Source organism: Panthera leo, chromosome F2 (genome assembly GCF_018350215.1).
Source record: "Panthera leo isolate Ple1 chromosome F2, P.leo_Ple1_pat1.1, whole genome shotgun sequence".
Classification (NCBI taxonomy): domain Eukaryota; kingdom Metazoa; phylum Chordata; class Mammalia; order Carnivora; family Felidae; genus Panthera; species Panthera leo.
This window is the reverse complement of record NC_056695.1, coordinates 18,757,463-18,780,400: the sequence shown is the minus strand read 5'-3', so window position 1 is coordinate 18,780,400 and position 22,938 is coordinate 18,757,463. Positions and strand designations below refer to the sequence as shown.

Sequence of the window (22,938 nt, the reverse complement as noted above, 5' to 3'; positions counted from 1 at the left end):
ATACAGTAAAGAATGAATACCAAATTTCCAACAATCTAGAATAGAAAAGACTTTATTATATAATTTAGAGACTGAGATTGGGATATAGTTAGATAGCCCCACTGAAAAATGGCTTCTACCATCAGGTTGATGAGTTTAGACTTATCTAACAAAAATCACTGTAAGGTTCTGGGGCAGGGTACCAGATTATTAACATGATATTTTAGGAAGATGAATATAGTATATAGTAATATATAACCCAGAAAAGATGGAGACAGGGGAATCACCAGAAAACTATTCTAATTACTGAGGTAAGGAGAAAAAGGGGGAAATGGAGACTTATGATTTAAAAAAAGGAGAAGAAGCTCTTTAGTTTATTTGGGACAACAGCAGAGAAAAAAATGGGGAAAAAAGTAAGTTGTTGAAAAAAATGATAGATTTTGAGAAAAGTACAATTTTTGTAGGGAGCAAGAGTTGCAAATGTGTTCGCTAATAAACATTTGAATTTAAGGTGATGATGGGTCCAATTATACCACTAATCTCCGTGTGTGTTTTTTTCACCCCATACCACCAAGCAATTATTCAACACTCTTGGGGTATCCTACAATTCGACTCAGTTCTGGCATTATCGACCTAAAGGCAGCATCAGATCTCACAGGGCAAAAGCTCAGTCCCACAAGACTGCCTGCCCCCCCCCCCCCACACACACACACACACACACTTCAGGTGCCACCTGTCAACAGGTGTCACCTGTGTTTCTGACTAACTAGCTACAGACTGGAGATTCCAACCACTCCTTCCTTAAGTTTGATCAATTTGCTAGAGTGGCTCACAGAACCCAGAGAAACATCTAAATCACCAGTTTATTATAAAAGGATAGAACTCAGGAGAAGCCAGACGGAAGAGATGCCCTGGGAAAGGAAGGCATGGGGAAATGGTGCAGAGCTTCCATGTTCTCTCAATGCACCACTCTTCTAGAACCCACCTGGACGCTCTTCGCATCCCATCCTTTTGGGATATTATGGAGGCTTCATTACATAGGCATGATTGATTAAATCATTAGTTACTGTTGACTGAACTAAATCCCCAGGCCCTCTCCCCCAGGTGGGGAGGGGGCTGGAATTTGGAAAGTTCCAACCCCCTAATCACAGGGTTGGCTTCCTTGCAACCAGCCCCCATCAGTAGAGGTTTTCCAAAAGTCACCTCATTGACAGAACAAAAGACACCTTTATTGTTCTCCTCACAAGAAATTCCAAGAGTTTTAGAAAATCTGCCAGGGACGGGGTCAAACACCAGTTACATATTTCTTATTGTAAATCACAATATCACAGTGGACTAATCAAGCAAAAATATCTTCAGTTGGCTGATAATTTGAGACCATAATTTAGTGTAGCGTTTAAGCAGGAGACAGGCATCAACTTTGTGACACTACACAATGAATCTATCCACCATTTCGTCTACTGTTTTTTCTGCTCTCTTCTACCCTCAGTTTAGCAGGCTGTAAATGGATGAATGACACAGTGTGATGTAGTTTAGGAATGACACTGTAACAGTGTTTCCTATATAAAGATCATATAATTGTTATGTTTTTATATCATCTTTGGTATATACTTGATAGGATATTTTGAAATCAGAGATGAATGAATGATGAGGTTCAGAACACACTATCCCAAAATATGACAATTTGTCATACTGAAAATTTAACATGAAGGAATTTGAGGAACAGCAGATGTACAGAGGACTCTCTGCTTCTCCCCTGAAGCAGGTCATAAAACCTTCATGCGAGAAGTGCCTTCTTAATCCCAGAGGAAAAAACATCCTTACCTCAGAACATGGAGGGATACTGAGAGGAACAGGCCTTGCTAAGTTTCCCTCAGTTTATTACCCTTTGTTCATACCCTTTTGTCCTATTCCATTTTCCCAAAATTTTCTACCCTTCATCAAACTTAGTTAAAAAGCACTCAGGTTTAACCATTTTTTTCTGGTCTTCATTTCCTTACAAAGGCTCCCATGTCATGTAAAAGATACTAAATAAATGTATATGCTTTTCATTTGTTTTTTTTGTTTGACTAATTTATAGGATCCCAGCCAGAGAACCTAGAAGGGTAGAAAGAAAAAGATTACCTTTTTCCTCCCTTACAGGAACATCAGAATGGGGTTATCCCAGCTACTTATGTAAACCATGAAATGCTGGCAAGCTGACATTATGTTGAATTTCTAGCCAAGACCTAACCCTTCATTAAACAATCCCCTATATAAAGACAAATGGGAAATAGAAAATTACCTTTAAGTTGAATAGGATGAATTCATGATAAACTGGTGAGGACTTAAGATGAAAAGTAATATTTTTAATTAATTAATTATTTATTTTAGAGAGAAAGAGAGAGAGAGAGAGAGAGAGCAAGCAGGGGAGAGGGGCCGAGGGAGAGAAAGAGAATCTTAAGTAGGCTCCATGTGCTCAGCAAAGAGCCTGACGCAGGACTCGATCCCACGGTCTTGGAATCATGAATTGGACACTCAACTGACTGAGCCACTCAGGTGCCCCAAAAATGTAAGGTTTTTTAAGTGAGTATCACTAAAAATTAAGCTTTTTATATTGCATTAGAAAGTGTTTAAATGTTAAAGATAAAGCTCCTCAAAAAACAAAAGGTTTAATGATTTCTCTGTTCTTGATACTGCATTTAGTCTAAAAACAATTATAAGATGGGAAGAACCCTCAAAGATGATGAGAACAAGTGCATTTACAAATTCTATGAGTGTTATGATACTGGCATTTATTCCTCAAAGAAAAATTACCTTTTACTCAGTAAAATGTATGTTTAAATTCCTTTAAACCTGGAAGCTTTTAAAAAAATATATTTATCATTTCTGATATTCATTATTTTGGGGGGTTTTAAATTCAGACTTTTCATTAAATATGATGTTATGTGTAACAAGTACCCATTATATTTAGCTATAAACTAATAACATAGCCAAGAAATCCAGCTGTCAAAAACAAGAGATTTCATCACAAGAGATTTATATGGAGTTCTCCATATCTATACAACTTTTTCCTTCTACTGATCGGTAATCAATATCTAAGATGTTATATTTGAGTACATTTCTAGGTGGAAAATTTAGTAATCCCAGAACACACACACATCTCTGTCATTTGGTAAATGAAGAAACTGAGGCCCAAGAGTTATGTCACAGGCTTAGACTCTATCTGGTTAAGAGCTCTCTTTTGTCGGCAAAGTATACAACTCTCTCTATTTCACCCTAAAACAAATGGTAGTGACTGGGGTTATGTTGTTATTCTGCTGAATATTATTTACCGTATCCAAATGACTGAGGGATAAAAATTTAAATGCAGGCATATACTTATTTACTCTAGAGGTTTCTCAACCTCAGCCCTATTGACATTTTGGGCCAAATAATTCTTTGTTGTGAGGGACAGTGTTGTATACCACACAACATTTAGAAGCATGTCTGGCCTCTACGCACTAGATGCCAGTAGCACACTCACAATTGTGACAACCAAAAAAAATATCTCCAGACATTTCCAACCACTGGTCCAATGTTGGGAAGACAACCACTGAATCAGGCATTTAAAAAAATCAAACATATTTCTCATTTCATTTTATTTCACTATAATCATTTTGGAAACCCTCAGAATTTCCTACATAATACTCTAGCCCTAAACAACATGAAATGAGACTCACTAGAATCATCTTGAAGTGTTACATCTCCAACTGTAGGCTGTACCAATTATAGGATGTTGAGTAAGCAATGTCATGGTAGCTAATAACCATAAACTTAGACAAACACTTCCAAAAAGGAAACTTGAAAAACAGTGATAAAACCCGTGTTATTATTTTGATTCTCATGGATTCACAATTTTTAGACTTCCCATAAAACTTAGCTTCATTGGCACAAAAACAGACACATAGACCAATGGAATAGAATAGAAACCCCAGAACTAGACCCACAAACGTATGACCAACTAATCTTTGACAAAGCAGGAAAGAATATCCAATGGAAAAAAGACAGTCTCTTTAACAAATGGTGCTGGGAGAACTGGACAGCAACATGCAGAAGGTTGAAACTAGACCACTTTCTCACACCATTCACAAAAATAAACTCAAAATGGATAAAGGACCTGAATGTGAGACAGGAAAGCATCAAAACCCTAGAGGAGAAAGCAGGAAAAGACCTCTCTGACCTCAGCCGTAGCAATCTCTTACTCGACACATCCCCAAAGATAAGGGAATTAAAAGCAAAAATGAATTACTAGGACCTTATGAAGATAAAAAGCTTCTGCACAGCAAAGGAAACAACCAACAAAACTAAAAGGCAAGCAACGGAATGGGAAAAGATATTTGCAAATGATGTATCAGACAAAGGGCTAGTATCCAAAATCTATAAAGAGCTCACCAAACTCCACACCCGAAAAACAAATAACCCAGTGAAGAAATGGGCAGAAAACATGAATAGACACTTCTCTAAAGAGGACATCCGGATGGCCAACAGGCACATGAAAAGATGCTCAACGTCGCTCCTTATCAGGGAAATACAAATCAAAACCACACTCAGCTATCACCTCACGCCAGTCAGAGTGGTCAAAATGAACAAATCAGGAGACTATAGATGCTGGAGAGGATGTGGAGAAACGGGAACCCTCTTGCACTGTTGGTGGGAATGCAAATTGGTGCAGCCGCTCTGGAAAACAGTGTGGAGGTTCCTCAGAAAATTAAAAATAGACCTACCCTATGACCCAGCAATAGCACTGCTAGGAATTGACCCAAGGGATACAGGAGTACTGATGCATAGGGGCACTTGTACCCCAATGTTTATAGCAGCACTCTCAACAATAGCCAAATTATGGAAAGAGCCTAAATGTCCATCAACTGATGAATGGATAAAGAAATTGTGGTTTATATACACAATGGAATACTACGTGGCAATGAGAAAGAACGAAATATGGCCCTTTGTAGCAACGTGGATGGAACTGGAGAGTGTGATGCTAAGTGAAATAAGCCATACAGAGAAAGACAGATACCATATGTTTTCACTCTTATGTGGATCCTGAGAAACTTAACAGAAACCCATGGAGGAGGGGAAGGGAAAAAAAAAAAAAGGAGGTTAGAGTGGGAGAGAGCCAAAACATAAGAGACTGTTAAAAACTGAGAACAAACTGAGGGTTGATGGGGGGTGGGAGGGATGGGAGGGTGGGCGATGGGTATTGAGGAGGGCACCTTTTGGGATGAGCACTGGGTGTTGTATGAAACCAGTTTGACAATAAATTTCATATATTGAAAAAAAAACTTAGCTTCATGACTTTTGTGAATCTTTTAGAAATTTTTCTGATATTGTTTCATATTATAAAATATGAAACTCTCTCCTTGTTCCACTTTTCTTCTTAAGTATGAGCTCTTATTCTATTTACTGAAAATATTCTTCATGATTCATTCCACATTGTTTAGATCCTTGGAGCATGAGGCTCTATAATGCTATTCCTTTTTCCTTCCTCCTACCTCACCCTTTCCAGTTCTTTTATTTTCCTCATAACATGAAATACTGCAAAAAGTAATCAGGGCACTACTGAGTTTTGGGGGCATAAATGATTATTGCTAATGCTATACAATGTTCTTTGCTTTTCATCCTGACCTTCAACAAATTTTCTGATGTTCTGAGCAAGATTCCGGACACTGCTGGGAAGATTCCAAGGGTCTTGCTTGATGTGAAGCCTTAACCTTTTTGGACAACTCAGCTTTGGTTCCATTTCCTGCTGAAATTCTAAATAAACACAGAAAAGCTCTTATAAGTTTCAACCATTTAGCAAACAGTTAATAAACCGGTAAGCTTCAGAATTCTCTTTCATTCCTGCCATCCTGGATTATTAGCATGGTGGTAATTTCTCTAGTTACATTACAGGAGAAAATTGGTTAAACCTAAAAAAAAAGTCAAACCTTACAATTATTTTCTTACAAATGTTTAAACCAAGGGAACAGTTTAGATTAAAAATTCTGTTTTCAATGTCCAAAACTAGAGGTCAGAAAGTGGTGGCTCTAGATCTCGGTCTGTTTGGCTGTTCTGTTTGCCAACACACATTCCAGAAACCCCTTCCCCCACCAATGGGCTACAACTAAGTAGGCACTTATGCTGGTTTCAGCAAAAGCAGTGCAACATCTCTTCAATTAACTCATTTCTATTCATTCTAGTCCCTATAGGAATTGAACATTTTAAACTTTCAAAGAAACTAAAAGGTCCTGTACTGACATTTTTATTACATTCAAAAATAACTAAACTGAATTAATATTAAGGAGATTTTGAAGCATGAGCAGCCATTGTCTTCTTAAACTATGCTTTTGCTTCATGACTATATTATTTCCCACTTTTGTTTCCCAATTGCTTCTAATAATGATTTTTTTTAAACCTTACCTTGTAATCCTTGCCCTGGTGTGAGGTACTTGGTTTGCTCAAAGGCCCTTACAACAGCTTGCCCTTTTAGGAGATTGGTAATCGAATCCACCTATCATAACAGCAGAGATTTCTGAAAGTTACATACTTCTCATAATATATAGTATACATTTCCAAGAGTAACTCTTGTAAAACAGCTTTGTCTTAGAGCCACAATTATTTTTGAAATCTCAGGATGCTTGCAAAAATCCACCTTTGAATAAAATATTGGAATAAACTCACAGATAATACTTGCAATATTTCCTACCACACCATATATTAATATAAAGTATAAATATATTTTATATGTTTACTTTACAAAAAGAGATTTCTAGAGTTATTAAAAAAAACCCTAAAAGTCATCATAATCCTTCTCAAAGCAGTAAAAGCTTCTACATTATGAATTTTGGTTATGGATGGATATATATATATATATATATATATATATATATATATATATATTTTTTTTTTTTTTTTTTTTTTTTTTTTTTTTTTTAATTGCAAAACACCCGGGGCACCTGGGTGGCTCAGTTGGTTAAGCATCTGACTCTTGATTTTGGCTCAGGTCATGATCTCACAGTTCATGAGACTGAACCCCATGTTGGGCCTAGTGCTGACAGCATGGAGCCTGCTTGGGATTCTCTCTCACTCTGCCCCTCCCTTGCTCTCTCTCTCTCCTTCTCTCTCAAATAAATAAACATTTAAACAAATTTTAAAAATGCAAAACACCAACACAAGCACTACAACAACCTTGCGCTCCTTAAAATTAGGAATAAAGTTAAGCAAGAAATGTCATGAAGAATTCTGAAAATAAATAAAATATACTAAAAGAATAATGCCTGTGTTTATAACTGTAACGTTTCCAAGAACCATAAAATACTTGATAGTCACAACAATCCTTTAGGTTGGTTGGCTGAAGAATCTTTATTCCCATTTTAAATTGTGGAAATTGAGGTACAGGGGGCAGAGGAACAGATTGAGGCCTTTCCATTTTTATTCCAAGTTCTTTTTACTCTGTCTACAGAAGGGACTCCTGACAGTTTGGCCTGTGGAAAAAAAGAAAAAATCATACCTGGCTGAAAAGATGCTCAAGACAACTGTGTATCTTGTCCTGTTTATCGTGAGAAATGCGAACACTGAGGGGAAGCTCATCACCTGGATATAAAGATAAATCTTATGTTTAACATGCTAAAATATTTTAATATAAATAAGAAAATAATCTTTCAACATGAGCTCTTATTCCATCAAGTTCTTATATTCAGATAAGAGTCCCAAAAGACTCAATAGCAGTTAGAGTATCAGATGAATGCTCTTTGAAATGCAGGTGGAAACAGAGTGCCTCACAGGAACAAACACTGTATATCCCATGTCAACGATTCTTTCAAACGGTGCAGTTATCTAACGGTTACATAGTTGAAATAAACTGCGTATTTCCAAATTAAGATGTGTCCTAACCGGGCGCCAGGTCTTTGTTCTTACCACACTCCAACTAAGCTATTTGCAGGGTATTTCTAACTCTCAGTGTTTTCCTCACCATTCGTCTCCCCGCCACCCACCTCCAAGGCCAGTTCAGGAGCATCTACTGTCTCGGAAGTCCTCGCTTTCAAAGCCCGTCCCACCTCCTCCCACAATCAACGCCTAACGTTTTAGCACAACCCGTTGCCAGGGACCCTCGCATCCTTCACAGTACCACGAAACTTCCTAAGATACACATTCAGATCAGAATCCATTTGTTTCTCTCATCTCTTTTTAATTCACTCTGTTTACCATGGGCCCGCGACGTTAACTTTATCGAACACGTGCGACTGAAACGCAGTAGAGCGACAGCCAAGAATGCCTGACAGATGGTGAAAACGCAAGCCGATCCAAGGACTCCAGCCCTTAAAAGTACCCCCCCCCCCCCGGAGGCCGAGCGTGGCCAGGTGCGGCCGGACGCACCTGAGTCCATCTCGTCGCTGTGGAGGTACGAGCTGCACTGGCTGCTGCAGATGCTGGTGAAAGACGCGATAGAGTTCCTGTTGCTGTTGCAGTCGCTGGAAAGAAGGAGGCACATGTCACTTTCGGGGCACATCTGCCAGCTCTTACTAGAGAAACGCACCCCGTCACAGTTCTACTTACTGACAGGTCTAACAGAAAATTACGAGAAAGAGAAATTTTGTTCAACTCGCGTTTTATCTTACGTTGAAAAAAAAAAATCTCCAATGCAGTCATACTTCAAGATGTCTTATGCCGCGTAAGCTACTCCTGAATGAACTTTTTTAAATGGGAAGTTAGAAAACGAGGAGTCCAGCTGCACCTCAAACTCTTCATAATCTATTTGACGCTATGTGTCTGTAGTTAATTTGCTGATAGAGACAAGGTCCTGTTTCCTGATCTCTGCCTTTCCACTCTTTCTGGGAGCTTTAAATTCTAACTCATCAACTGCACCCTGAGCTAACCCCAGAGAGGACCCACACCTTGTCCCCACCTCAGAGCTCAGCACGGGCTGCCACACCCGGGAAGTGCTCGGTAATCACTGTCCCAGGAAAGAGTGATTAAAAGGTTGGTGTGTGAATATGGACACGTTACAGATTTCAGGAAAGAGTCCACGAGGCAAAATATCTTTTTCCTCTCAGAATTGGTAAAAAGGACTTATTGAACTTTCAATTTACATTCAAAATTTCTATTTTAGCCTAGAGGGAGACTTTGAGGGTAATTTCAATTATCTGATAACTAGAAATTGAGGTAAGAAAGTATTTTCAGATCTGTAATTTCCCACTGGAGAACAACCACAGGTTCCTATTAAACAGCCTACTGGTATCCTTTGAAGCGAAAAGTGAATGAAATGGTAAAAGTGGTTAATCTGGGTTCTATATTATTAAATCCCTAGGAATAATTAACTCTTACATATTCATTAAAATCCTTTTCACGTAGAAATTGGGACAGTACACTGGCTGAGAGACAAACTGTGAGCCAGACCACCTGGTTTCACAGGCAAATTATATAACTCATCTGGACTCAGCTTCCTTACACTTAAAATGGAGTTAATAGGAGAATGTGCCACATCAGGCCATGGTGGGAATTATGTGAAATCATCTTGTTTCCCCATGTGTCTGGTGAAAATGTTTTTAATGTTAGCTGTTAGTTTGTGCTAAACATCTCTGAGGAGAATAGCTTTAGTAATACTTACTTAGTGTCTTTTCATTGTAAACCACTGCATAACATATAACAGCAAATAAGAGTTTTTGTCTTCGATTAAGGTAAGTAAGGTAGGGGATGCTGAAGCGGCACATGTGGCACATGTGGTGGGTTAGGACAGCTGTCAATGAGGTGTCAGGTGACACAAAGATCGAAAGAATAAGCAACTCCAGTTAAGGAAGTTCACTGTAGGAGCCATGTTGGAGTCTGGTAGGAAGACAGACTTTGGAGGGTTGGTTGTGTCTCTCCCTAAAATTCACAGCTGGAAGTCTAACACTCCATACCCAGGAATATGATCTTATCTGGAGGAGGGTTTTCACAGACATAATTAAGTTAAAATGAGGTCATTAAGGTGGGCCCTAATCTAGTATGACTGGTGTCCTTAGAAGAAGGGGAAATGTGGACACACACAAAGACATAGGGCAAAGACGGCCATCTACAGCCAAGGAATGAGGCCTGGACCTGATCCTTCCTCCACAGACCTCCATAGACCCCCATAGAAGGGAAGGCCCCGTTGACACCCTGATCACAGACTTCCGGCCCCAGAACTGTCAAATAATAAATAAATAAACCTCTTCTGTTTAAGCCATCCAGTCCTTGGTACTTTGGTACAGCAGTCCTACCTACCAAGATTATGCAGAAAGCGTGCAAGGAAGGAAAAAATACACAAAGCTGGTCATGGAGGTGAGCAGGTGAAATTAGTCCAATTAGCTTGGAATTTAGAATATAACAAGCAAGGGAAGAAATACAACAAGAAGAACTCCTATTCACTATCCAATAGTCCAATAATCAGAAACAGATATTTGGAAAAAAAAGTTAACATAGGCTCAATTGGCTTATTTGCTATACATATTACATACTCTGTAACAAAACGAGTCCGCCAAGTTAGGTCCACAGAGCTGGAGAAAAAAATGCTTTTTCCAAATTACTAAGATTATGAAAAACCAATAATTGAAAGATTATGTGGAATCCCTATGCTTTCTCTGGGGTGGGTAACAGCCAGCGGTTATTTTGTGAGGGTAATAAATAAAAACGACAAAAAGTTTTTTCAAGATCTTTGTGGAAAATACAGAACCATATTTGACTGTGTTGATGAGATGAGTTCAAGGAATTAATGAATTACCTGTAAGAGTCTCTGTTGCTGATGGTGTCATGACCTGAATCTTCCTGCTCATCTCCCGCCATATTAAAACAGACTCGTTTGCTATTTCTTTCTCCCTTCTCGTTGTCACTGTCTGTTGGTCCTGTGCACTCTGATGTCTTACGTTCTAATTTAGGAGAATATGTTATGGAAGACAGAAGGCTGCAATGTGATATTAAGAAAAAATAAGTGCATGTTTTCAAACTGGCTGCTACGGATAACCTCCTTACTTGTTGAATATGATAGGCTTACAAACACTTCTAAGCTGTTTGTTTCACATAAAATAAGTATTTGATTGCATAAAAAAATGATCACACGGGGTGCCTGGGTGGCTCAGTCGGTTAAGTGTCTGATTCTTGATTTCAGCTCAGGTCATGATCTCAGTTTGTGAGACTGAGCCCCACATGGGGCCCATACGGACAGCATGAAGGCTGCTTAGGATTCGCTCTCCCAACTTCCCTGCCCTTCCCTGTGCGTGTGTGCAAGTGCACGTTCTCTCTCTCTCTCTCTCTCTCTCTCTCTCTCTCTCAAATAGATATTTTTTTTTAAAGTTCATACGAAGTTCACTTTTTCTTCTCAGAATAATGGAAACAGCACACAATTTAGACTAGAAAACTGTGTTCAAATCCCAGTTCTGCCACTCACTAGTTTTGTTACCACAGAAAAACTAGGATAGTTCTCTCTGACATCCACAATATGGGGAAAATAAGAACTCGCCCAAATGAAATGAGAATATGTTCCTGTACATAATGCATGTCACCTCTCTCCCCTAGCCATTATCACCACTATCGCTGCCACCTGAAAATACCTGGAAAACTTTACAGTGCTACCCAAATATTAAAATAAACACTAAATGTGCTTAAATATCCTCACTGGCTTTCCCTCAGATATGAAAAACCCATCTATCCATCTACCCCTGCCTTGGGCTTCTCCCAGGCTTTCTCTCTTTTGACAGAGAGAATATCGTGTGGTCAATCCTTTCTCACTGTTCATACAAGTGATAATGTCATAAGACATTAAACAGAGTCACACACAATATAAGGATAGGAGGCAGCAGGGGCTACCCCATATCATCCACACTCTAGTCACGATGATGCATCACGAATCTACCCAAATGAAAAGTTCTCCCACTTGGCTCAAGACTAACAACACAACCTTGAGCCAAGTGGGAGATGCCAGATTCTGAACTGGCATCATACTTGATGTGCACTTTGAGTAGCACGGATTCCATCACTCCAGACTTGAATGTTTGCCTGTAAAAAGTTTCTGTTAGTACTCACTCAAAATTATGAAAACATGGAATCAATCTGTGATCAAACAAAATGCTGTAAAACTTGCAAAACGAAGTGAACCATATCTTATGAAAGGGCTCCTGCATGGCTTCTGCAGCCAATAATCATCTTCTCGCCAAGTAGTGATGGCATTCTGTTCTAATCAACAGCACAAATGTACAGATCTTCACGCTCATCTTTCCATAGCAAGGTCATGGCTGTTTTATTTCAAGACTATGAGAATGTCTTATACTTTCCATGGATAACCCACAGTGCCATGCACTGAGTAAATACTTAAGAGAATTCGCTAATTACTTAATTAGACGTTATCTATTGTACCATGCATTGTTATTGATGCTGTGCATACAGCAGTTTACAAAACATGGCCCCTGTCCTCCTGGAGCTTGGGTTCTCCTGGGAAGAAACCAACTATAAACAAGTAAACTATATAGTGTATCGCATGGTGACAAATGTTAAGAAGGAAAATAAAGAAGGGGAAGAAGCTGGAGCTGCAACTTTAAATAGTGTAGTCAGGGAAGGTCTCACTGGGATATGACATTTGAATAATATTTTGGCATTTTATACGTTTTAGATACCAGTGAAAATCAGGGGGCTGGGTTACATTGCTCAATGTAGGCACTGTGAAGCTATAAATTATTTTAAACAGAGTTTTCTTATTTGCAAAGATACTTTTATGTCTTGGAAGACAGATGTGTATTTATTCACTCCTTCTACCCAAAAGCTTAAAACATTAGATTAACTCCAATTACCCAAAGCCTATACTGCACAGACAGATGAACTCTGAATACTAAAGAGGAAGGAGATGCAGGAGTTCTCATTTTGCAAGGAGTACTCTGTGCTTTATGTATCTTTTAAATTAAAAGTCATGGGGCTGAGCATACTCATTTTTTTTCAAAGTCATATGAATTATATCCACATGTTTGCTCTTCATTTTAAACAGCTGCAGTGATGCCTGCACTGACCCTGTGGGAACAAATGTTAGGCTAACAAACAAATGACAGAAAACCTGTGTTTCTGACACCACGTCTTTGCATAAAATTTCTAGATCCTTAAACTAATAACGCATAAAGCTTTAATATTTGTGCATATGGAAATAGTTTGCTTTTGCTCATATACGATATTAAGCTACCTAGTACAGGTCCATTAATTCTAAGTTAAAGTCTCAAGCAGGCCAATCTCCTTCTCACACCCTTGATGAATAAAGATTTTTGTATATACTATCTGGCATCAACCTGTGTGTTTTTCTGTTAAACTGAGACTTAAATATCATCATCTGTATCATTTTCATCAGACCTAACATTTGTTGAGCTCTTATGCCAGTCACCATGCTAAGAACTTAATAGGTATTAAATTCATTCAATCCTAAAACTCCTTTATGAAGTAGGTATTACTATGATGATGATGATCCTCATTTTAGAGATGGGGTGAGTAAGACACACTCTTATATACATATACTGTGCAAATTAAGAAGCACATCCCCTCCCTGCATATCATTTATACATGCTGGAGGGAGGAAGGGGGTCATTAGTGTTGATCACCACATCCCAGTCCTCCTGGACACATGACTGGGTGGCCTCCCCTACCCTATGATGGTAAGAACGACCACGTAACTGGTTTCCACCAGTATGGTGTAAAAGTGGAGGTGCCAGGAGTCCCTTTTAGGTGCCGGTCTTTAAGCCAGTGTGCAGCCTACCTCATTCCCTCTTGCTGGTGTGACAATCAGAGTCACTCCTACTGATGGGGGCTCTGTCAGTCTGAACTCTGAGTGAGGTCAACGTGGAGTGGAAACCCTGTGACCCAGATGAGCATGGAGAGAAAGCCTCTCGCTTTAAGTCCGTGGGGCTTTAGAGTTTTGTTAGCATCAGAAAAAAAAAACCAGTTGTGTAGAAAGGCAGATATCTGGAAGAATGATATATGTGACTGGGATACAGGAGTATCTACTTTATCCTGGGGAAGCTGATCTCCACAGATCGGCCTTTAGCCTGACACCTGAGTGCCTAGAAGGCTAGCTGCAGACCTCAGGAGCAGTGCTAACCAGGCAGAGGTTTGTCATGTTCCAGGATCAGAAAAAGGCTAGAGCAGCTGGAACTCGGGGAAATGGGTTTGGACAGGCTGACAGGGGCAGGCTGTGGAGGGCTACACAGGCCACAGTGATGTAGTTGATATTATGCTAATGGCATTGCAATGCAATTAAATGGTTTTAAGCAAGGAACTGGCATGATTTACGTTTATAGATCCTTCTGGCATCTGCTGAACGTAGAATGCATGAGAGGGACATAGCTGGAAACTCCCACAGTGGACGCTAGTGAGGAGACAATGGTGACCCCAGTCTAAGGTGATGGAGCGGATACATTCTGAGGTATAACTGACTGAACTTGACAAGGTACTACAGGCGAAGCGGGAGGAAAGAGAAGAATCAAAGGTAAGACCCAGATTCTGGCTTGCAGGCCTGCAGACATGGGGAATACCTGACTGAGAAGAGGGAAGACTCTCATGTGGAAGGAGTCAAAGTAGGTTTAGTACCAGGAAATCTAGAATTCGGTTTTGGAAACATACTGAAGTTAGAGATTTAATGTGATATGTCCCTGTGTTTCATAACCCACATTACAGAGGGACTGTGGGAATAAAATCAAACAGTGTGTATACTAATACAACTGTGCCTGGCACCTAAGCCCCTACAATACACGTTAGAGCTCATGAAGCTATGCCCTCTTTTCATACATTTAAGAGCAAAATGCTTGGGAAAACCTCAAAGATAATTCCACTGTCGGCCCTACCATGCCTACCTGCAGGCCCAGCTCATTAAGGGTCCCACAATGCCATTTGTTGATCATTCAGTCTGGGGCATTTGCACCTGTAAAATGCAGTCTGTTCTCAGCTTTCCTATCTTCACTAGCCCTCAGTACTCTTTATTCATTCCTTCCCTGACAGAATACACAAACCCTGCATCTTAAAGTCCCGACGATGGTTTGGATTATCCGCAGATTATCCTTTACTTAGGTCTCATACCTACGTGTCATTAGTCAGAAAATAGCCCATGCAATGGCCATTTAGCTTCAATGAGACAGGAATCACAGAATTTTGAATAAGTTCATAACGTTACCTTATTTCATGTTTATAGACAACAAATATGTCTCTAGTTCCATCTCTGGATCTGACTGAAGTAGGAACATTTACTGGGATGTCTATGCGTTGAAGAGAATTTTATTTCTAGAAGGGTTCCCAAGTGGCAGGGGAAGCAGACAAGCTCAGTACCAAGCCCTTTCACAGGAATGAATGATTTCCAGAAAGGCCAGCAATGAGGTGTTATGAGGCAATTCCTCTTAAAACTTGGCAAAGTATCAGAGATCTGCTTCTCCACTCTGCAGAGGCATCTCTGTCTGACCAAGAATAATTACTACATGGTGAGAAAATTGTTGGGTAACTAGCTTTTCAAATAATTTGTCAAGCTCGACTGCACTGCAGTATCTCTGAATGGGGCAACAGGGATTCCAGGCAGTTGGACAACTGCACTGTTTTAAAATGATTATGCTGCACATTGAATTACATGGAACATATTTATATTTAGAATTAAATTATATGGTGCACACAGAGAAGACCAAGGAAGTTTCTCAAATCACTTACTCATTTCATGTCATTTTCCTAATAAACACGCACAGTAAGGTAAAGGGTTTTAGAGTGGGAAAATCTTAAGAAAAACAGTAAAAATAAGTAATTATTTTAAGTAGTTTTGGCTAATAAAAATAGCCTAACTTCTTTCTTCAATGAGTGCTTTAAATATAAAGCATTTTAAGCCAGGTAAAGGGAGCCCTTTGGCTCTAACCACTTTCTTAAAAATGTATCTACATTAGCTAAAGTTAAAAAAAAAAAGTCAGTAAATTAACAAAGACAGATGAAGTCTGGACAACTGCCAGTAAGTGCTGAGTAGTCAATGCATTAGAGGCCTCATCTCCAAGGTAGTGTCCGCGTAGGCACATCAATACTCCTGCCATTGGTAAAGGACTCATCTGAAAAGCAGGAATAATCAATCACTCTTGGACTAACTGGCAGTATGGGATCGGTCCAGATGTTCTCCTAAAATCCCTCTGAGAGCTAGGATTCGTGATTCAGTGCCACAATTTATTGCTTTATTAACAAAGATTCTTACTCTGTGTACTTCCTAAATACTTTAAGGGGGAAAAACTGGTTTCTAAAATACAACATATCATATAATAAAATTCCATTTATTAAATAAAACAAAATACAATGCCCTAAGATATTAACTTATGTGTCACATGAGTGATTCTCACACAATCCAAAGTATGATACCATTCCCTAAAAATAACCACCCATTCTCTTAGCAACCCCAAACTATTTAATTCATCTGTAAATGGGACAGTCACAATATAATACACCAGTGCTATACGTAGTTTTGAGAACTAGTGTATTAGACACAAGAAGGCAGGATTTCCAGTCTAAATTAAGTCATAAAAATGTCAGAACAAAGCAGCATAGTAAATAGTAACTATCTAAAGATAACCTTAGAAATATGATACATCTCATATGGTGATCCTTATCTCTAAATTTCAAAGATATAAGAGATCATGTCAATTAAGATTGTATTAGTATAATGTCCAATGACCAAAAAAAAAGGCTTAGAATAAGTTCTAAATATTTTATGTCAAAACTGAATTATCCAAGGAAGTGTGGGATAATGTGTGTGTAGATTAAACAATACACACCCAATAGCAATCTTAATCTATAACCTAATAAAGAGAGTACAATAAGAAGGGGATAATGTGTCTATACCATTTTCAGAATTCTACTAACTTCAGATATACTCAGCAATTTCAACTCCTTGAAAGATGAGCAAGTATGATGTTAAGCACTGCCTGATGACTTTTTGTATTAATTTTTATAATTTTCATCACAAACTTGTAATGTGTTATTATTCTTCATCCTGTTTAACACATGACTAACCAAGCTATCACAAAGCCCATGTTGTTTTGACCATACAGAGTTGTCTTGACTACCTGTGAAGCATCATCACACAGCGAGACCATCCCACAGAGTTGAGGCAATTGTCCAACCATCAAATTTTAAAATAAGAATCGGAGTTGACCTCTTTGAAAAAGTTTTTTTTTTTAACTTTTTTAATGTTTATGTATTTTTTGAGAGAGAGACAGAGTGTGAGGGAGGGAGGGGCAAAGAGGGAGGGAGGGGCAAAGAGAGAGGGAGACAGAGAATCCAAAGCAGGCTCCAGTCTCTTAGCTGTCAGCACAGAGTCTGACACAGGGCTGGAACTCATGAACTGCAAGATCATGACCTGAGCTGAAGTTGGACACTTAACCAATTGAGCCACCCAAGCACCCCTGGAAAAGTTTTAATTAACTACCTCTGTTTCTCTGTTTCTCTGTTTCTTGGTAAAAATTTCCAAATGACCGGCATAGCTATTTGAGTTAGTGCTTAGTAAACCATTAATTCAATCAGAAGGAAAAAAAAAAAGGTTGCTGGTCATTGGTCCTATGGATACATAATTTTGCATTTACTTATTTAACAGGCATGTTAGAGATGTTATATTTTATATTTTTCCATACACATCTATTGAGTGCATATATATCAAATACCGTGTTCTGTTCCATAAAGCATACAAGGAGATCCCTATACCGAGTTGGTACTCTTTCAATCATTATTTTTCAATTTACTATTTGCACATTGAGATTTATTTAGTGTCTTCTAGAAGACAGGATTTTGTTCATCTCTTCTCTGGTATTAAATGCTTCCTTAAAATATATATCTATATATTTATCATGTTATATCATTTTTAAGGTATTGGAATAAAGAGGATCTATGTGATTTACACATACACACATACACACACATACTCGTACATTTCTAAAAATGAAAGAGAATGATGGATGTTCAAAAAAGTCACATTTTCTATAGCTATTTTATTAGGCACAGTTAAAAGTACAGTAAATAAAATACTTACTCATCAATTTGACAAACACACATCTCCACCTCTTTCAGTGCAGTCTGAAGTTTGCCCAACAGTTTCTGATAAATATCTTGAGTTTCTAGGTCTTCCTCTTTTAACAAATATCGGAGCCCATGTCCATCCTGCTGTCCCAGAGACAGACCTGAAGGGGCTGCCATTGTTGTGATTGTGTGTTGAATGTACACCATAGGGCTCAGTTTCCCTGAGGAGTTAACATTATTCCAGAACAATATTTATGACCTTTGACTTACAGTAACGATCCAATGCAATTCATTCTAGACACCCAAGCTAACATAAAATAAAATGCCAATCCGATGCTGAATTTAATTCAGGAATTAAAGCTTCTGGGAGTTGTGATTAAAATATGATTCCATCTCATACCCTAGTGTGACGGTGTGGAGGGGCCCTGGGCTGAAGCAGCTCCTCCTGTATTTTTCTCACAGTTATGGGGCCACTTCAGACTCGTCGTTTTCACAGCAGGATAAGCTGTGTCTATCATACATGTGAGGAAGGCAAGAACAACCACTCTTCTTAGAGAAAAAATAATAAAAATGAATAACTCCATTTTCATTTGATAAATGCTTATGTATAATTATCCAAATGAAAATAGAGAGGATTCCTGTCTTTATAAAATTCAGACTTGTTTGCACACAGAGGAATCTATCATATTTCAGGGATGCTGGAATAGTTAATAATTGCCTAAAGTACTTTTCATGATTTAAGAAAATCTCAAAAGCTAACATACCTTGCTCAGATTTATTTTCTTTATCAAGAGAATTATGCTTCCTACTATCCAGCTGAACACCAAATGCACTCCCCAGAGAGGTTGATGTTTTGGGATAGGAAACTTCCATTATGTTGACATGGCAGTTGGTAGGGCAGAAATCACTGCTGTGTAATGGGGAAATTTTAGATTTGGCCTGTTTAAAGGTGGGCCAGGCTCTATTCTTCAGTACCCGTGAAAACTGTAAATTAAAGAATAAATAAAAAGCAGTTGAACACACAGCAACAACTCAAACACTTCACTTCCATCATATGTAACAAAATATTAAAAAATTAAATCATGTCAAGTGGAATTAGTGAAACAAATTTTACGTTGTTGGAAACGAAGTCATTATTTTAAAACCCGCACATTCATAATAAAGCAAAGCAATATTGGCAACAAATGCATAGGATTCTTTTGAAACTCTGATTACAAGTTAGATGCTAAGAGACTTTTTTTTTAAGTTTATTTATTTATTTAGAGAGAGACAGAGACAGTGTGAGCAGGGAAGGGGCAGAGAGAGAATCCCAAGCAGGCTCCACACCATCAACACAGAGCCCAATGTGGGGCTCCAACTCATGAAACTGTGAGATCATGACCTGAGCTGAAACCAAGAGTCAGATGCTTCACTGACTGAGCCACCCAGGTGCCCCTAAAAGAAATAAATTTTAAGTGACCAATCCCACTTACTAGGAGTCAGATCCACAGACTGCTAGCAGCTGAGAATCCGACAGAGAAATCATATTGGAATCCAAGGATATGCAGATAGGAACACAATATTTAAAGTGAGGCAAAGCGGCAGAAGAGGACAGCTGTCAGGTGAAGAGTGGATTATTCCAAACATTGTCAGAAAGCCAGTCCAAACCTGAGTCTCAGAACAGGTGAGACAGCAGGTGTGGTGGTGTTGACCCAGAAGGTCGGGACAACAGGCAGAAACAACTATACTTCCCATATCTCCTGCTAAGAACTGCTGAGCACCTGGGTCAGGATCAGCCTGAAGACTGGTGTGGACTCTGCTTTTATGCCACTGAATAAAGTGACACTCAAGGGATCTGCATGACTTCCAAGAACTGCCACTCCACAACTTCGAACCTTGTAATTCAAATCCATCTAATTCTTGCCATGGTCTATACAGCCACCCAAAGTCTGATCTGCACCTAGGTTATCATCTCAAGCTCTTCTCCCCTTGCTCCCTGGGCTCCTTGTTGCCTTCACCCAGGCCTTCTTACATACCATCTACTCATTCTAGGTCTTTGTACAGACTGTTCGGAGTACTGTGCCCAGAGTGTTCTTCTTCCTTCATTGCCAAACTTACTTCTATGCATTTTCAAGTTCTATGAAATCAGCAGGCCTACCATGAGCCTTCATCTAGGTCCAACTTCCTTGGCTAGGTTATAGCACATTGTAACCCTCCTTACAATTATGAATAATCTTCTTATCTCTATCTCAGTGGGTGGTAAATTCTATGAGGGTTATACCTATGTCTGTCTTGTGCACCTCATGGACTTGAACTGGATTATACTTTCAAAATCAAAGGACGGAGAGCCACCGGCTACGTATGTTTTAGTTACACTTAGGTTATTTATAACTTATGTGATGGTGGGCAAGTCACTGTCCTTTTACCATTCCTAGTAAAATAAAGAATATGGATAAAATAATCTCTGTGCTCTCTTCTTGCTTGAAAACAATAAGCAGATCCTATTTATTTATACTACTAGTGAGTAGTAATTTGGGCACTGAAAGATTAAAAATTAAGACTAACACTGGTTACCATGCAACTTTTCTAGGTTAAATTAAAAAATAAAGACATAATACCAAAAATCACAACTTACAAGCTCATCATCAGAATATGAACTATTTTATCTACATATTAAACTGTGCTTTCAAATCACATGTCTGAAGCTATGTAGCTCAGCAAAGTATAAGCACACAGTAGCAATTAAAATGGAAGTGGACTGAAATGCAGAAAACTGCCAACAAAATTAGTAACAAACTTGATAATAATGGTATAGTGATAATATCCTAACCACTAAAAGAGTGGAAGTAATTTAGAGAATTAATGTTCTATCCCCTCACTTTAATAATAAAAAACTGTGACCTGAAGACTCATCTGGGAAAGACCTCAAATTGGGAAAGACGCAAACTTGTAGTGAGAAGGTCTTTTCTGTTGCAGTCGCGGGATAAGGCCCCACGGTACACACAAAGGCACAGAAATCAATTTTATCGTGGCACAGCATCGACCATAATAGATAGATATGCTTCTTTTGCCTTCTTTCACTTTAACCTTTTACCTACTTATTGAAAAATATAAAGAGAAGCATCTATTCCAGACTCGCACTAAATGCTGAAGACACAGCCCTTGCCCTCATGGAGTTCATGGTCTAGTAGGGGACACAGGTGAAAATAATATAATATTCTTATATGTAACATATTATTACAAGTATATGTAATGTACATGTATAAATATATGTACAACTATATGCGTCTATAACAATTATATAATAAATATGATAGCCAGGACAATTAGAAATTTGGTAAGTGCTAGGAAGGAAGTGAACAGAGCAATGGGCTGTGGTGTTACTAGAGCGATCAGGTAGACAAGGGGGAATGCTGCCTTTCTAGTGCAACCAGTTTCCTATAACTTTCCAACATGCACCGCAGTACAAACGCCCGTGGACACAGTCTGTTTCTTCTCCCCATACACTCAGGAGGGGTGTGCAACCATGCCCAAATGGCTGGAACTCTTTCAAAGAGTGTCAGAGAGGAAACGTCTTTGCTTGCCTCTCTCAGAGAAGAAAGAGGCTTATGAAAGCAGTGCTGTCTTCCATCCAAGGGTGTCCCTAGGAAAGGGGGAGGTGCAGGAGGCACTCCACAGTCATGGGTCCTAGAAATGTGCTAAATACATCAAAAATGTACTCCTAGAGGGCATGCCCTAATATTTAATTGTGACACCTTCCTGTAACACACCTAAAGTGAGCAAGGCACAGTTCCTGTGACTGTAGAACACGCACGGGAATGTGTTCTAGCCTGGCCACACGGTGGTAAGTGGCCCTGCCAACATGAACCTGGCGTCTTGTCTGGAAACATCAAAAAGAACACTGAACTCGTTAATCTGCTTTGGAGAAGCACACAAAGAAAGACAAAAAAAAGCACTATTTTCCATAAACAAAAATTGCAATTTTGCAATAAAGAAATATACAGGGTTTAGGGGAAGGTGAGCTGGCATGGACAGCATTTTAGGCCTCTCATGGATAGCGTAGCCCACTTATCCCCACCTTTATTCATCCATCCAACAATTACACATCGAGGATTTTCTAAATCAGGCTCCATTCTAGGCAAGTTGGGAAACATCAGTGAATGAAACAGATTTCTGCCTTCTGGGAGGTTATGTTCTAGTGAAGGGAGAGGCCAACAATAAACATAACAAGTCAATTACACCATGCTAGAACATGATAAGTATAGCTGAAAACAAAATGGAGCTGGGAAAGAGGGTTGGGAATTTCAGAGGTGAGGTGAAGAATGCCCTGCCAATTGTAATCTGGGTGGTCAGGGCAGGCCTCAGTGAGAATCTGGCATTTAAGCAAAATCTTGAAGGAAGGAAGAGTTAGGAATGTGGGTATTAGGAAGAGAAGGCTGCCTGGCAGGGTGAACATTCAATGCAGAAGCCCCAAGGAAAGTGTGTTCCATGTCAGGAAGACTGGTGTGGTCAGAGCACACAGTGAAAGGGGAAGGGAAAGGTGACAGACAGGAATGGGGAGATCATGGGTAGAAGGAGGGCGCAGCTCAAACAGGAGCTCACAGGCCTTTGGAAAGATTTAGTTCTTACTGTGATTGAGATCCACAGCCCCTCAGAACAAACACACCGTCAGTGGGCAAGGGTGGAAGCAGGAAGACCACTCTTGGGAGAGTCAACACTGGCTCACCCTAGGCTGTCAGCAATCACAGCGGTGAGAAAAGGCTGCATGTGGTGAAGGTACAGCCAAGAGAATGGTATGTGAGAACGAGGAGTAAAGAATGTATTCGAGGTTTTAAGACTGAGCAATGCGGGAGGATGGGTCTCATTCTGAGGTGGAGAAAACAGCAAATATGACAAACTGGAGGGGCAGGACCAGGACTGTATTCTGGACATGTGAAGTCTGAGGTATCTGTTAGACTCAAATGGAAGGTCAGA

General features: G+C 39.3%; 1 protein-coding gene across 1 annotated transcript in view; it reads right to left on the bottom strand.

The window, feature by feature from the left end:
- The window catches only part of PREX2 (phosphatidylinositol-3,4,5-trisphosphate dependent Rac exchange factor 2), a 287,036-nt gene that overhangs the window by 97,648 nt on the left and 166,450 nt on the right, over positions 1-22,938 (bottom strand). Inside the window, exons 24-30 of the mRNA XM_042923563.1 lie at positions 18,750-18,969; positions 17,999-18,206; positions 10,718-10,897; positions 8,356-8,450; positions 7,490-7,572; positions 6,400-6,490; positions 5,626-5,754 (exon numbers count right to left, since the gene is read on the bottom strand). Coding sequence (XP_042779497.1) covers positions 5,626-5,754; positions 6,400-6,490; positions 7,490-7,572; positions 8,356-8,450; positions 10,718-10,897; positions 17,999-18,206; positions 18,750-18,969 — 1,006 coding nt within the window. The remainder of the gene's footprint in view (positions 1-5,625; positions 5,755-6,399; positions 6,491-7,489; positions 7,573-8,355; positions 8,451-10,717; positions 10,898-17,998; positions 18,207-18,749; positions 18,970-22,938) is intronic.